The sequence below is a fragment of the Meles meles genome, chromosome 5, assembly GCF_922984935.1.
Source record: "Meles meles chromosome 5, mMelMel3.1 paternal haplotype, whole genome shotgun sequence".
Taxonomy (NCBI): Eukaryota; Metazoa; Chordata; class Mammalia; order Carnivora; family Mustelidae; genus Meles; species Meles meles.
In genome coordinates this window covers 23405712-23421605 of record NC_060070.1, presented here as the reverse complement: position 1 = coordinate 23421605, position 15894 = coordinate 23405712, and the positions used below count along the sequence as shown (strand labels likewise).

Below are 15894 nucleotides of genomic sequence, written 5' to 3'. Positions count from 1 at the left end.
CATATGGTTTCACTTATTTGTGGAGCATAATAAAGAACATGGAGGATATGGGGAGATGGAGAGGAGAAGGGAGTTGAGGGAAATTGGAAGGAGAGATGAACCATGAGAGACTATGGACTCTGAAAAACAACCAGAGGGTTTTGAAGGGACGGGGGGAGGGAGGTTGGGGAACCAGGTGGTGGGTAATAGGGAGGGCATGTACTGCATGGAGCACTTGGTGTGGTGCAAAAACAATGAATACTGTTACGCTGAAAATAAAAAGAAAAGAAAAGAAAAAATGTTTGCAATTTGAGGAAAAAACACATGCATGACTCTGAAATATGAAAAGAAAATACAAAATTATTATCAAGAAATGCTTAATTACGTGTCAGCAAAATGTAAAAATGTGGTAACTGAGCATTCTAAACATCTCATTACATTTGAAAATTTATAGATCAGATTTCTCACTTCATAAGAACCTCTGAATATATACTGCCCAGAAATCATAGCCTATCACTAATTCAGTGTGTTGCTCGTAGCCAAAGAACTTAAAAAGCAAGATTATGAATAACATTGAACCTTTTTACAGGAAAGTATTTGATTGGGATGTGAGTACATCTTAATATATTTAATATAATGTGCGACAGCCCTGAACCATAATTACACTGTCCAGGACTGCTTATCTTGCCCTTAGGTCCCTGTTTGGGATTCCAGCCCAGGGATCTCTCAAGAGCATTTTCCTGATTAGCACCATGACTAATTGCACACAAACAGAATTTATACACAGAACATAAATTCTTAAGGTCACAGAAAAATGTAAAAGCAAAATAAAGAGTGTCTCTCTCTGAATTCCCACACTGAGAAACCTCTAACGTGGTTACTGGGTTAGTGTCTGGGAGCTTTCTTTGGTTTTTAGAAAAGGTTTGTGACCTCCACTAGAAAAGAAGTTCCCTCAATGCCTTTGAGAGTTCTGGACGTGAAGCCCTTCCTAACAGAGTCCTGTCTGGGATAAATGCCTCTGTAGATAAGGGACTTTTACCGCAATCCTCCATTCTACCACCCCCTATCATTTCTAGGTGGAATGTGGGCCAACTATTAAAGAAAAGGGGTCAGAAATGCTGCTGAGCATAAAAAGGGGGGAGGAAGGGACACCTGGGAGGCTCAGTTGGTTAAGCGTCTGCCTTTGGCTCAGTTTATGATCCTGGGGTTCTGGGATGGAGCCTCATACCGCTGAACAGGGAGCCTACTTCTCCCTCTCCTTCTGCCTCTTCCCCACCCCCCGGCTTGTATGCGCTCTCTCTCTTTCAAATAAATAAAAATATTTTTTTGAAAAAGAGGGAAGGAAGCCCACCTGCCTGCTCTCTCTCTCTCTCTCTTGCTCCCTCTCTCTCTCTCTCAAAAAATTAAAAAAAAAAAAAAAAAAAAAAAAAAGAGGGGACGAAGCCACTCCATGTTTGGTGCTGGAGTAAAATGGAAGCGGAGAATGAATCTTCAGAGAATGGGATTGCAGATAAATGTATCCGACCAAGTGACATTGCCTGCCCCGTCTCATTGGAGCTTATAACGATTAGATGCTATATTATTCATTAGATATCCCCCCCCCCCCTTATTTGTGGAGAGCAGAGGAAGAGGGGACACGGGCAAAACGAGTGTTCCTTGCTTTGCCCTCCCTACCTCTGTGGGTTTACTAAGGGCCCTGGGGTTGCACTGGTGCTGCCCCTGCCCGCCCCAGGCTGGTACCCAGAGGGTCTGAGCCCCTCTGTCTGCTGCTGATGCCCTGGGGCTTTCCAAGGTCAGGGGGGATTGGGGGCACTCCTCTCTTTGCTGGAGCCTAGGGCTGCCTCTGCTCTTCCCTGACCACAAACCTTATCCGCAGCTTCTTGATAGTTATTTCGAAGCCTACCAGCACGTGTTGGACCCTGAGGAGAGGTTTGCCTTAGCACAAGTGATCACCGACGTCATGCACAGGCGCCCGAGGTTTGATCTCAGCCGCCCTTATTTCCTTAAGGCCTACCGAGATGAGGGCACCTGTCTGAGGCTTCACTTGGAGCTAGTGAGGGGCATCCTCAATCAGCACGTAAGTACATTTGGGTTTTAAAAATATCACATGTGGGGGGGCGCCTGGGTGGCTCAGTGGGTTAAGCCGCTGCCTTCGGCTCAGGTCATGATCTCGGGATCCTGGGATCGAGTCCCGCATCGGGCTCTCTGCTCGGCGGAGAGCCTGCTTCCCTTCCTCTCTCTCTGCCTGCCTCTCTTGTGATTTCTCTCTGTCAAATAAATAAAATCTTAAAAAAAAAAAAAAAAAATCACATGTGGGAAGACGATGGAAAACCCAGGCCAGAACCGAAAAGTGTTTTCCTTTCATCGCGTGTTCAGAATCCGGGTTTTCTAGGGCAGCACGAACGGCGTGTTTATTTGAAAGCTCATTTGCATTGTTGAATTCCAAGCATAACTACGGTCTTAAAAGGAAGTTTCCAACCCTAATTACATTTAATGGTCCACAAAAATTAGAAAGCTTATTTTCACTAGATGACAGAGTTTAGTGGTATTGAAAGGAGGATGAACTTACCCCCTTTAGAAGCTATGAATGTATAAAGTGAGGTTTATTATTATTTTTAAGTGTTGTGGCTATTTTTAGGACGCTAAAGGAAAAATTACAGTGTAGGTCCTCTGGGGGGAAAGCCAGTGGCAGGAAGTATGCAGGAGATGGATTGTTGCAGTGCATTTACCTTAGAGCTGGTTAGAATTTTTTCCTTGTAGTCAATTATTTGACAGAAAGTTTTCCTGTGCCTCCTAAGATTGTCTGAATTTGGTTGCCTTTGCTTTTCTTGGCTGACCCTGGGCTCAGACTGAAAAACCAGCGTGTCTTCCTGTAAGTGGATCCTCAGAACCGTGTCTGGGTGAAAATTAGTCAAATAATGAAGGGACGCAAAGGACTGCTGTTCTTCGCATATCAGGGCTCATAATTCACAGCCACGGGAAAGCTTAACTTTTCTAATTTTAACTTTTATGCTACATTTCTAGATAGAACGTCAGCGGGAGTATGTCCAGAGGCTTTGGCAGGAAGGCCGTCCAGATGATAGCAGTAACTTTGGACTTCCCCTTAACATAATTTGCAAACAACTTATTTCCATCAACAATAGCTGGTATGGTGGCATTGTCTTAGACATTTTACATTTAATCTAAGTTAAGGGTATGATGTTAAGTCTAAATAGTCTGTAAAGTACCTCTCAATTATTTGGGGAGATGAGTGAAATGGATATAAAGGCCCTCAAAGAGGGATTCTCTCTGTTTTGTTTTGTTTTTTTCTTAAGATTTTATTTATTTATTTGACAGACAGAGATCACAAGTAGGCAGAGAGGCAGGCAGAGAGAGAGGAGGAAGCAGGCTCCCTGCAGAGCAGAGAGCCCAATGCGGGGCTCAGGGCTCTGTCCAAGGACCCTGAGATCATGACCTGAGCAGAAGGCAGGGGCTTTAACCCACGGAGCCACCTGGGTGCCCTGTTTCTCTTGCATGCTCAATATCCATTTGTTTTGAAAGTATTATTGTAAGTAATAAAGAACACAAGGCTAGAATTTAAAATTATACCACTAGGTACAGAATCTTTATTCCCTTGAGAAGTTCTATTAAAAAAAAAAAGCAGTTACTCTTAAAATGTCATCTGAAGGTTTAATCTGAAGTACCACGTAAGCCAGTGTATATGAAACTTGGATATGCTTAAAAGTGTCTCAAGAAGGAATCTATTTATTCTAGGAATCTAGTCTAGTTTCTAGGAAACTATTTATTCTAGAAACCGAAAAGTTTTCTGCAGACTCACCTTGCGACCCCTACCCCTTTAAGGAGCAAATTAAATTTCCCGAGATCACTCAGAGAAGGTACATAACTTTAAGTCACCCCCTTGATGTGTAGTTTGAATTCCCATTCCTTCCCGGCCATGGAGGGTAGTGAGGGCATCGGCAAGTGGGTGATAAGCCCCAGGCTGATCTGCATGGCCCGTGATCACAATCTCTCTGTGGCCTTCAAAGGATGGAGAACTTGTCCAGCTTCTTCCCACATGTAACAAGTACCTGTTGAGCTCCTATAGCTCTCAGGCCACTGTGCTGTGAGGTGAGGGCACAGTTGTGAACAACCGAGGCACGGCCTGACGCTCCTGTCAAGTGCACACTTTCGGTGGGACATTGCCACACTGGGCTATGGAATCCTCCCGGGGACCAGCAGGATGCTGGGGGATTTCATAGCTTAGGTTCCAACCTTATCCCTTGAGAAAGAGCCCTGGGAATTCCAGGCACAAGACAGCATGTTCTCCACGGCCCCTTCTCAGGAGTGTTTTCTTCACTGTAACAGGCTTGGATCATCAGCTGTGTGGAGGGGGAGGAGTGGAGGGGGCTGGCTGTGGAAAAGACTCTATTGTTCAGGAAATGGGTTTTTAGCAGAACTTGGTAGAACTATATGGGTACAAAGACCTGTCAGAATAGTCTCAAAAGCAAATGTTATTTGCTTGATGAGATTCCTTTCCTAACTTAGGGCTGTATTTTTTAAGACCTAGAACAAAGAAGAATCCCATTTGCATAGGTTTAAGAAGTATTTCTGCTCTTTAGTACGAGGTAGGTATGGAAAGGCCCTTGACTTGTGCTGTATCCTCTATTTTGAAAGGAATACCGACAGACAAGCATTTTCTCATTTCTGGTCTCACCCATTTATAAAATAGAACATTCTTATGGGGAACATGAATGATTCCAGCAGCTGAGTCCAGAGTTTAAAATTTCTCTTTGTTTATTACCATTTTGGGGGAAAAGGATGAAGACTCATGGAAAAATATAGAAACCAGTCATGGAAATTATTTGTTTAATATTTTTACTTTTAAGTTATATTTTCATGTTTAAGTTGTTTTCAAATATTTGACTAAATGCCGATTAATGTTTACATTAATATACATATTACATATACATATTTACATTACATATACAGTTTAAGAACCATTAGGGTAGTCTGGGTAAAGGATATATGTGATCTCTCTGTATACTGTTTCCTACCATTGCATGTGAATCTAAAATGGTTTCACAATGAAAAAGTTTAATTAAACAGGGGCACCTGGGTGGCTCAGTGGGTTAAAGCCTCTGCCTTCTGCTCAGGTCATGATCTCAGGGTCCTTGGACAGAGCCCTGAGCCCCGCATTGGGCTCTCTGCTCTGCAGGGAGCCTGCTTCCTCCTCTCTCTCTGCCTGCCTCTCTGCCTAGTTGTGATTTCTCTCTGTCAAATAAATAAAATATTTTTTTTAAAAAAAGTTTAATTAAACAAAGAAAAAGAATCAGATTGGACTTTTAGGAATAAACTCTTACAGCTTCCACTTTTAAAGGGGTTCACGTTAAAGCAAAGGGCATGTTGTATAATCTGGTGGAATCTGGATGGCCCCTTTGGCCCCTTTGAACTTCTAATTTTTTATAATGCCCTGGATTATAGCAGCTATTTTATAAGTCTTAAAAAATGAAAAATTCAAATATCTTTTGAAATAGATTAAGTTCTTCATTGTGTAAAATTGTCATTGACTGGTCCTCTTTTTAAGCCCAGCTTTGAAAAACATTTATCTGTTGGAGTTCCATCCTTCCCTGGGCCTGGCATCACTCATCCCCCGATCCCTTGAGCACCTCCTCCAGGAGGCCCGCCACACCTGCAGACCAACATCCGCCAGCAGCTTCACCTTGCTGGAGAGACGTGTGCTGCGGCTGGCCCTGGATACGTGGCTTACACAGGCCAGGCCCGAGTCCTGGTACAGCACTCAACTCCAGAGGGATGTAGGTTCTCTGAAGAGGGTCGGGGAGGCGGGGGTTCCTTGGCAAAGAAATGTTTCCACCCAGATGTTACTACTTAGCTATGTTTTTCTGTTTGGCTCTGTTCCTCCCCTATTTGGCCAGAGACAGATCATAGTCCTAGGCCTTGCCAACATTTTTATGTAATTCTTTTTTCATTTTTGGTCAAAGTTTCTACTTTATCAGGATACTGCTACAATTAGAAGGGAGATGTACATAGATATGTGGGAAATGTTTTGGGGCCTAATATACATATATATTTTTAACAATATATATTTTTATTAAAAGTTATATACTTCATTTTCACTGAGACTCTTCCTGAAATTCCCTCTTTTTGTCCTGAGCTGAGATCTGGTACAGGAGAGAGAGAGTACTGAGTGAGGAGTCAGGGACCTGGACTCAAGTTCAGCCCTGCCATTAATTTCCTGTGTGACTCTGAACACGCCTCTTAGCCTCTCTGAGCTTCCCTTTCCTATTTTCTAACATTATGTTTGTGTATTTGAGGAGAGGAGGATGGAAGTGAACTTGATGGTCTCTAAAGTCCCTTTCAGCTCTAATGTTCTGTGGTTCAAACTGTGGCCTAGTGATTTACCTGGCATTTGTAGTTAGATTTTAATTCTTTTCTTTTTCTGTTAAGGCTATCACAGTTGAGTCTGGGTTCCAATTTGACCTTACTCTGTGTGGGTACATACTTTATGATGAGAGAACTTTTAAGGGCCCCAGCTGCAAAAAAATATCCCTTCCATGTGTCTGCCTTGGCTTCCTATTCCCTCTTGCCGAAACTAAAATTTTATTTTACTTTATTTTTAAATTGATCAAAAATAATCAGAATTTTAGCAAAAGAAGAAAGCAAAAAAAAAAAATTTACCCTAAATATAATCACTCAAATGCATTCACAATAATTGTGTTTTCTGAATTCAAGTCTTCTTCAAATGGGTGTTAACATAGTTATAATCATATCCTTCATACTCTACCCCCTGTTTTCCTTAGTTAACATTGTATTATATATTTTTCCATATTGCTACCTAGTCTTTATACTCACCTTTATGAGTATAATTCCCTCAAGGGATGAATCACAACTTCTCCAACTATTTCCCTATTGTTGGACATTCAATTTGTTTCTAATTTTTCATTATTATTAAAAATGTTATAAGGTACATCTCCATGCTTATAGATTTTTCCATATTTTAAATAATACATTCTTAGAAATGGAATTACTGGAACAAAATTTAAGTCTTTGGATGCAATTTGGAATATTGAAATGCCACCAATAATTTATAAGAGCACCGATTATGCTACATTATAGAGTATTAGGTGTAAGCATATAAGGTCTATATATATTTATACAAGTACAAATATATCTATCTCTCTATATACATAACATTGCACTGTGGGCATTGCACTGTTAACTTTCATTTCCTTGGTATTTGTTGAGACTAAATATCCTTCCAAAAGTCTTGTTACAAGCTGTATTTCTTGTGACTCTTCTGTTCTTTCCCTTTATTTATCTCTTGGAATCCTAATGTCATTCCTGTTCACTTACATGAGTTCTCTTAAATGAAAGCTTTAACCCTTTTGTCTATCATATTTTCTGCAATATTTCTCCCTATTTGTCTTTTTATTTTTTTAACTTTATTTTATATAGAAAAAAATCTGTCGATCTTTTTCTTTGTAACTTCGTCTCTCTTCCTAAATCCAGAAAGCAAATCTTTTCCCAGATGCTATATCTTACTTTTTTCTAATTTCCTAAGGTTTTGATTTCATTTTAAAAATATTTAACTTCTTTAGGGGCACCTGGGTGGCTCAGTGGGTTAAGCCGCTGCCTTTGGCTCAGGTCATGATCTCAGGGTCCTGGGATCGAGTCCCGCATCGGGCTCTCTGCTCAGCAGGGAGCCTGCTTCCCTCTCTCTCTCTCTCTCTGCCTGCCTCTCTGCCTACTTGTGGTCTCTCTCTGTCAAATAAATAAATAAAATCTTTAAAAAAAAATATTTAACTTCTTTAGTATTCTACCTGAAGACAGAGAGAGAGAGAGAGGAGGGTATGAAGGAGGGTATGGCTCAAAATTCCAAAATTACCAGTCAAGTGTCTCACTATCAGTTATTCCAGATTCTTTTCACATTGTATTATGGTACCAGATCTTTTAAATGTACTTTAAATTCTCTTATAACTCATAGTGAATATTTGAGATACCTGTCTAGTTTCCCATTGATGCCATGCCAGTTTTAACTATTATTATTATTTTTAAAGTGGGTTCAAATTTGTATCCAGAAATGATAAATCCCCAGATTAACCTTTTGCATTAGGTCAAAAAATGGGGCAGGTATTGCCCTCAGAAGACATGCAGAAATTAGTTTGGTACATTTCTTTATCACTTTGGAAGACTCCAAGAATTGAGAAATTGCATCTTCAAGTAGAACAGGCCTATGGTAGATGAGTGGACAGATAAGGGAGCTGGTGCACCCTTAGGGAGCCGAGCCAGGAAAGGCAGATGTGGGGGGCCCCAACTGGGTCCTTGCTGGGAGTAAGTGGGAGGGTACCAGAGACGTCAGAGCAGAAGTGCCAACCATGCCAGGAGGGAGTTAAAGAACAATGAGGTTATTTCAAAAATTGCCCAGGGCTGGCTCTTCCATGAGGAGCACTGTAAAGGCAGCTTAGCGTATTGTAAAACTACTGAACTTGGAATCAGGAAGTGTACATCTACTCTTGGTACTGCTGTATGACCTTGGAGAGTTGCAGTGTTGCTTCAGACTTCTCACTGATGAAATGGAAATCATGGCATCTGTGATTCCTACTTCATGGGGGATCTTGTGAAGATAGATGTGAGGTAATGGATGTGAAAACACGTAGAAATTTTGAAACTGCAGTTAGAAGAGGAAATTGTTATTATGATTGGCCTCTAAAATACTTGGAAAATATCAGGGATTTGTACTTCTGTTCTTTATTTTGGCTTAAAATATTTATAACAATGATAACAGCGAATGCTATGTACCAGGCACTTTTGTATATATTAATCACTTAAACTTTCCCAACAGTCCTATTAGGTAATTATTATCTACTTGTTCCTCTCAGCTACTGTTACTATTCTTATCCCCCCTTTACAGATGAGGGACCTGAGAGATAGCAAAAGTACACAGGCTTATAAGTGGCAGGGCTGGGACTTGAACCCGGGAGATCTGGGTCCAGAGGCTGTGCCACCTACAGTGTTTTTCTTAATGTACGAACTTTCTTTTTTAAGTTTTTAAAAGTGCTTTTGTTTTCTTTCAGCTGTTTTCAGCTAAAGTAATGGGAGATCCCTTTCTCCTAGAGGAGATAGGTCTGCTTGCTCTCAAGTCTGCAGTAGACGAAGGACAGAACCAAAGCCAAGGTTCTGTGCAGCTCCTGGAGACATTTTCGAAACTTCTGGAACTTGTGACCCTCCGCCACCGGCTAATAGAATTGAGTCTGGAGAGTGTACACTTAGCTCGGTCAGTAGGGGGACTAAGGATCTAGGTGGGGGAGAACAGACCGCAGGTTTCCCTGTCTTTAAGTCTTGTTCCTTCAATGCCCCAGGGCAGCCAGAGTGAGCTTTCTAAATGGCTGAAATGACCACTTTGCTCACTTCTTCCTTCTCCACCCAGGCTACCCTACATGCCTGTCTGACCACTCAGCTAGGCTAGGCCCTCCTCCTGGCACCTGGGCTTCCTCTCCATTCAGTACACTGCCTTTCAGTTAGATGCTTAATACTGGTTTATCAGTTTTCCCGCTGGTGTAAGCTCTCTGGTTGCAAAAACAGTGTCCATGTTGCTTCCCGTGGTGTCCCATCACCTGGTATGAGGCCTGACCTACACGGTCCCTCTGAGTATTTACTGGCTTTGCTCTTAATTATGATGAAGTTGAATAGCAGAACAGAAGCAGTAGAGAGACTAGAGGGAAATGAGGGAGGAGTCAGTGAACGTAGCCAGACCTGCAGAGGTTTGAAAGATTCAAGAAGGAGAGACAGAAAGATTGAAGAGTTAGGTTTAAGGTTTGAGTGTATGGTGGATGGGAAGACATCCAAGTGGACATGTTCTATGAACAGGAAAGATATGGAGTTAGAGCGTCGGTTGCAAACATGTATGAGTTAAGTTCTAGTCCTCATGAGAGGCCATACAGACATAAAGGGTCCGATCATCTACCACCAACCATTACTGAGGACCTGCTATGGCCAGGGTCTGTACTGGGGACTTTATGTGTATTCATTCATTGAATTTCTAGAATATCCTTACCAATATTTTACCAGCAAGGAAGTAGAGGCTCAGAAAGTTAAGTAATTTGCCTAAGATCACATAACTAGAAAGTACTAGAAGCAGAATTTAAACTATAAGTTAAGATATTTATTAACATGTATGATATTGCCTCCCCATAATTTTTGATCCTTGTTCTCAGGGAGCTCACAATTTAAATGTTAGTTCTACTACAGTTTAATATGATATTTTAGTCATACAACCAAAATACTATGGGAACTCAGAAAATGTATTATTTCATTCTTTATAAGTGGATCAAGAAAAACTTCATAAAAGAGGCACTTTTGAGGGATGAACTGTGTCCCCTGGCTGGTTCGTGTGTTCAAGTCCTAATCCCCAGTGCCTCAGAATGCCACCTCATTTGAAGGTAGGGTCTTTACCGAGGGAATCAAGTTAAAATGAAATGATTAGGGTAGGCCCTCTTCCAATATGACTGGTGTTCTTATAAGAGGAGGAAACTTGGACACAGACATACAAAGAAGAAGATGATGTGAAGACACAAGCAGAAGACAGCCATGTGTAAGCCAAGGAGAGGGGCTTGGAACAGATCCTTCCCTCATGGCCCTCAGAAGGAAACAACCCTAACAACACCTTGATCCCAGACTTCTAGCCTCCAGAACTAAAAACAGAGACAAATCTCTGTTTATGGTTCTTTGTCATAAGAGCCTAGCAAACTAATAGAGGTGCCATTTGAATTCAGCCTTAATGTACCAACTTTTCAAAATGGAGAAATGTGTTAGAATGTGGGTGTGGGGGGCGGGGAGACATTCTAGCCTCTTAAGGCTGAACTGCCAGAAGGACATCTGAATGGGGCCTTGCTGCAAGCCATGTAAATGTGGGAGCAGAGCTCAGAGTTGGGACAGGACAGAGGTAGGCTCACAAGTTCTTATACTAGGGGGTGATCATTAGGGCTCAGGGTTGGAAGACGAACTCCGCAAGGAGGGGACAGAAAAGATGAGAAGAGAACCAGGTTTAAAACCCCAGGAAATACTAGGATTTGAAAATAAAAGAGGAAGAGAAGCCAATGAAGACTGAGAAATAGTGGTCATGAGGCAGGAGTGTGGAGACCCTGGATCCAAGAGAACAAAGATGTTCCTCAAAGAGAGGACAGTTACCAACTGTAAAGAGCTCTGAGAGAAAATAGTGAGCCTTGTATTGAAAGCAGTATGGGTGACCCCATGAGCACTCTGAAGACAGAAGCCAGCTTGCAGGAAATGAGAGTTGAGGAAGTGCCCAAGCATATCTCCTCCTCCTTTAACTACTATATTTAACTGTCCGTCATAGTGTAAAGTAGATGCAAGACCTTTATGACTCATTCACTTTATACTGGACTTGGCTTACTCTTGTTTTGACTTTTGCTTTTGTGCTTATTCAGATTTTTTGGGTTTTCTTACCACTTACTTTTCTTTTAATGGAAAATAATAGCAAATGCTCTTGGTTCTTTTTTTTTTTTTTTTTGGTAAATTTTCTTTTTTTTATTAATTTCTTTTCAGCATAACAGAATTCATTGTTTATACACCACACCCAGTGCTCCATGCCATATGTGCCCTCCATAATACCCACCACCTGGCTCCCCAACCTCCCACCCCCCCTGCCCCTTCAAAAGCCTCAGATTATTTTTCAGAGTCCATAGTCTCTCATGGCTCATGTCCCCTTCCAATTTCCCTCAACTCCCTTCTCCTCTCCATCTCCCTATGTCCTCCATGTTATTTGTTATGCTCCACAAATAAGTGAAACCATACGATAATTGACTCTGTGCTTGACTTATTTCACTCAGCAGAATCTCTTGGTTCTTTATCTAACCCCCCCCCCCCATCCTTTAGTCTCTATAAGGAACTGGCATGGGAGATGGGTTTTGAAGAGTTCCATTTGTATCTGAGGCCCATTCATTTTGAATTTGCATCACTCAAAGACAAAGTGGACCACCCGCCTCCTGTCTTTATCACCTCTCTGCTGGAGGACAGTGATCAAGTGGACAGGTGAGCCTTGAAAAGGTCAAAGTGAAAATAATGTAGTGGTAGAATGAACAGCCAGTGAAAAGTAATTTCTATCACCACTGGCACACAAATACAATTTTATTTTCAAATTCCCTCTTATATTCTATCTGTCATGGTGCCAATTTCTTTTTTCTTTTTCTTTCTTTCTTTTCTTTACTAAGGGACGGGGGAGATCTCAGTGAGGGGGGATAATTGAATTGACAAACACTGATTAATGGAAGAATTGGATCAGAGAGCTCAAGTGAGATAGAATCACAGGCTCAGCCACTGCCCAGGTTGACCATGTTGCTTCTGGGTATAAGGGTGTGGGAGGATTTGTCTCATGGGGCAAGCACCATGGAGCAGAAATCCAAATTGCTTCTCCCACTTTCCCTGGAATGAGGAAGAAGTCAGTCAAATTTTTTGAGCAGCTGTTTCCTTGAAACTCTAATATCATATACGAATCTAACATGCATGGCAATATCTCAGTCCGACTCTTTCATTAGCCAGCAGCAGAAGCAGACTCAAAGCAGTGAAACTTCTTCATGCCCCATAGGTTCAGCCCATTGCCTGAAAGAAAACACTCTGACTAGTGGCAGATCATGAATCTACTTAGTTGGGAAAAGAATCCTTTTCCTCTGGGCAGAGTCAGCCTTTGATGTGTGCTGAGAAGAAACGTCTGTCTCCTTATTCTTTCCTTCTCTTCTAGTCTGTCCTTCCCCTGAGGGTCCTAGTTCTGTCCCTGGAGATTCCTGGTACTGGCCCCACCCCAAGGAAAGCAAAGAAGACTCCAAGGCGGAAAAGTCACCTTTGTTTTGCTAGTGTGGCTTAGTGCTCAAAATGTAACTTTGATATGTTCATACGTTAAAGGACTCCTCTCTTTTCCAAAAAGACCATGGACTGAAATGGAGAAGGTTAGAATGATAGAATATGAATAGAATTTCTCAACCTTGGTATTATCGAGATTTGGGGCTGGATAACTCTTTCTTAGAGGGGGTTGTCCTGTGCAGTAGAAGTGGTTTATCAGGACCCCTGACCACTAACTCCTAAATGCCAGTAACACATCTCCTTCCCGACTGTGACGATCTCAGATGTCTCCAGACATTTCGAAATGTCCCCCCGAGGCAAAATATTTCCTAATCTAACCTGTCGCACTAGCTAAACCAAAAAGAGAATCCATCATAAGGAATATAGACATGTCTTACAAAGGCAGGAAGGGTGATTGGGCCTCAGATGAGGATAGCTAGGTCTCCAACCTGGAGCCAAGCTATTCTCTGGCTCTTCAAGGGCCTCCTACTGGAGCTGGTATTCTACACTGATGTGAAATAGGGCATATTTTTGTTCAACTGGAATCAACCAATCAGCACAAAGTGCTCAGATCATCTGTGACCTGGTCAAGCTGTGATTGGTTTTCCCAACAATGACCCAACACTCCTACAAGATCTGGGAGCTTTCTGAGTTACCAGGGGAAGGTTTATGCATCCAAGGATCTTGTCTCTTGAGTTTGCATTTATTTTATGTATGTTAATTCCTTAAAGTTGCCACTTTGGAGTGCTGTTATAACAACAACATATATCAAACATGAGCATAGTGCCTTACATTTAAAAAAGTACGTTCATGCATATTATCCCATTTAATATTTGCCTTAACCCTATGAGATAGGTGATATCTCCCATTTATAGATGAAGAAACCAAGATTCATAGATACTAAATTACTTGACCAAATCTCATAGGTATGGACAAAGGACTATATCCCAAGGCGTAAACATGGTTGCAAAGAACATTTAGAAAATTATTGAGGCAATGGAAGAGAGCAAGAATTAGATTGCTTTTTAGGGAGTTGAACAAAAGGGCTTGATTTAGTGAAGAGCCTTAGGACATGAGGTCGAAGGTATAAAGAGAAACAGGATAAAACAGTAGAATGGGGATCAAGAGAAAAGAATTTGGAGTCAGTAGTCACCATAAGGAAACTGCAGGGAGATCAAGTCCCATAAGGATTGAAAAGACCCCAGAGCCCTTCAGTGTTTGGGCAGAAATATCAAGTCTTGTGTAATATCTATACTTGGTATTATTGTGGATGTCTCAGAGCTGATCACACACGATTTGGCCCCATCAGAAAGGGCATCTCTTGACTTAACGGCGTGGAGCAACAGAACAATGTCATGTTTCTTCTTGCAGATATGCTCCTGCTACCCTTGTCCTAGCCATCTCTGAGGTGGATGATAACCAGGTTGGCAAGTTCAGCTTTTATACAAAGGAAGCCATCCTTAAGGTAATTTATTTTTTTTATTTTTTTTTAAAGATTTTATTTATTTATTTGACAGACAGAGATCACAAGCAGGCAGAGAGGCAGGCAGAGAGAGAGAGGAGAAAGCAGGCTGTCCGCAGAGCAGAGAGCCCGATGCGGGGCTCGATCCCAGAACCCTGGGATCATGACCTGAGCCGAAGGCAGAGGCTTTAACCCACTGAGCCACCCAGGCGCCCCTAATTTATTTTTTTTTAAGAAAACTAAAGTAAAATTAGGCAATTTGCTTACGTATTTCTTTAAAAATCATCATATTTAATTCATATGTTTGGATCCCATGTAGAGAAAAAAAGCTTCCAGCTCATAAATAATGATGATCGCCTTGTCTTTTTTTTTTTTTTTAAAGATTTTATTTATTTATTTGACAGACAGAGATCACAAGTAGGCAGAGAGGCAGGCAGAGAGAGAGGAGGAAGCAGGCTCCTTGCTGAGCATAGAGCCCTATGTGGGGCTCGATCCCAGGACCCTGAGATCAGGACCTGAGCCGAAGGCAGAGGCTTTACCCCACTGAGCCACCCAGGTGCCCCTGATTGCCTTGTCTTACTTGTTGTGCATATTGGTCTGGTTTGAACCCTAGAGCCTGCACCACCACTTGCAATAACTTCTGTTAGGTTTTAAAAGGAAGCACATGTAGTGAACCATCTTTGTGCCAGGTTTTAAAAATATGCACCTGTTATTGGAGCTTTTACCTGATCTTCTTAAATTTGGTGCTGTTATTTTTCCCCTTCCACTTAAATGAATTTCTTTGCTCCTGTGCATGTATGTGTACGTTTATATTTGTGTATTTTTTACTTTTTGAATTTTTTTTTTAAAGATTTTTTTTATTTGAGAGACAGTCAGAGAAAGCATGAGTGGAAGGACAGAGGGAGAGGGAGAAGCAGACTCCCTGCTGAGTGTGGAGCTCACTTCAAGACTCAATCCCAGGACCCTGAGATCATGGTCTGAGCCAAAGTCCGATGTTTAACTGACCAAGTCACCAAGGCACGCCTGTGTGTGGATTTTTTAAATGTTAATCTTATCTTGGCGGTTTTTAAAAGGCTGCCACTGGGCACATTTGCTAGTTCATCGGAGCTTACTCATCCTTTTCCGACCAGAAACCTGATGGTGTCCAGCTACAGGGTAAATCAGGCCGGGAGGGTGCCTTCCCAGGATGAAATGGTGCTTAGAGAGAGACCAGCTTCAGTCCTGTGGCCGAGAAAGAACAAGGATCTCAGCTCACCCTGCGGTTTGATTCATACGTTTACATGTTAAATAAGTGGTGATCTCAAGTCCTCTACTTCATCTCTTTCTTTATGGCAGAAATTCCTAATACCTTTCACATTTTCTTCCTTTAGCTCTTATCCCATTCAGGAGTGGAAAATATGCAAGTGACCCTTGCATGCCAAGCAGCTCAGAAAAATGCCTTGATGGTGGCTGTCCAGCAGGCATCCTCCTATCCCATGCCCCGGTGGGGCTGTCCTGCTGATGCAAAGGTCAGCCTATAAGATAGAGAAACCTGAGACATGCTACCACTATGACAGCAGATGCCAGGGTACCCCTTCCACCCCTTCTTCTCCTTAGCCTGC

The 15894-nt window shown here is 41.9% G+C and overlaps 1 protein-coding gene across 1 annotated transcript in view; it reads left to right on the top strand.

Moving 5' to 3' along the window:
• LOC123941165 (coiled-coil domain-containing protein 162-like) overlaps positions 1-15894 on the top strand; it is a 132884-nt gene that overhangs the window by 23547 nt on the left and 93443 nt on the right. Inside the window, exons 7-13 of the mRNA XM_046004070.1 lie at positions 1856-2056; positions 3004-3125; positions 5543-5771; positions 9051-9250; positions 11872-12027; positions 14203-14296; positions 15664-15801. Coding sequence (XP_045860026.1) covers positions 1856-2056; positions 3004-3125; positions 5543-5771; positions 9051-9250; positions 11872-12027; positions 14203-14296; positions 15664-15801 — 1140 coding nt within the window. The remainder of the gene's footprint in view (positions 1-1855; positions 2057-3003; positions 3126-5542; positions 5772-9050; positions 9251-11871; positions 12028-14202; positions 14297-15663; positions 15802-15894) is intronic.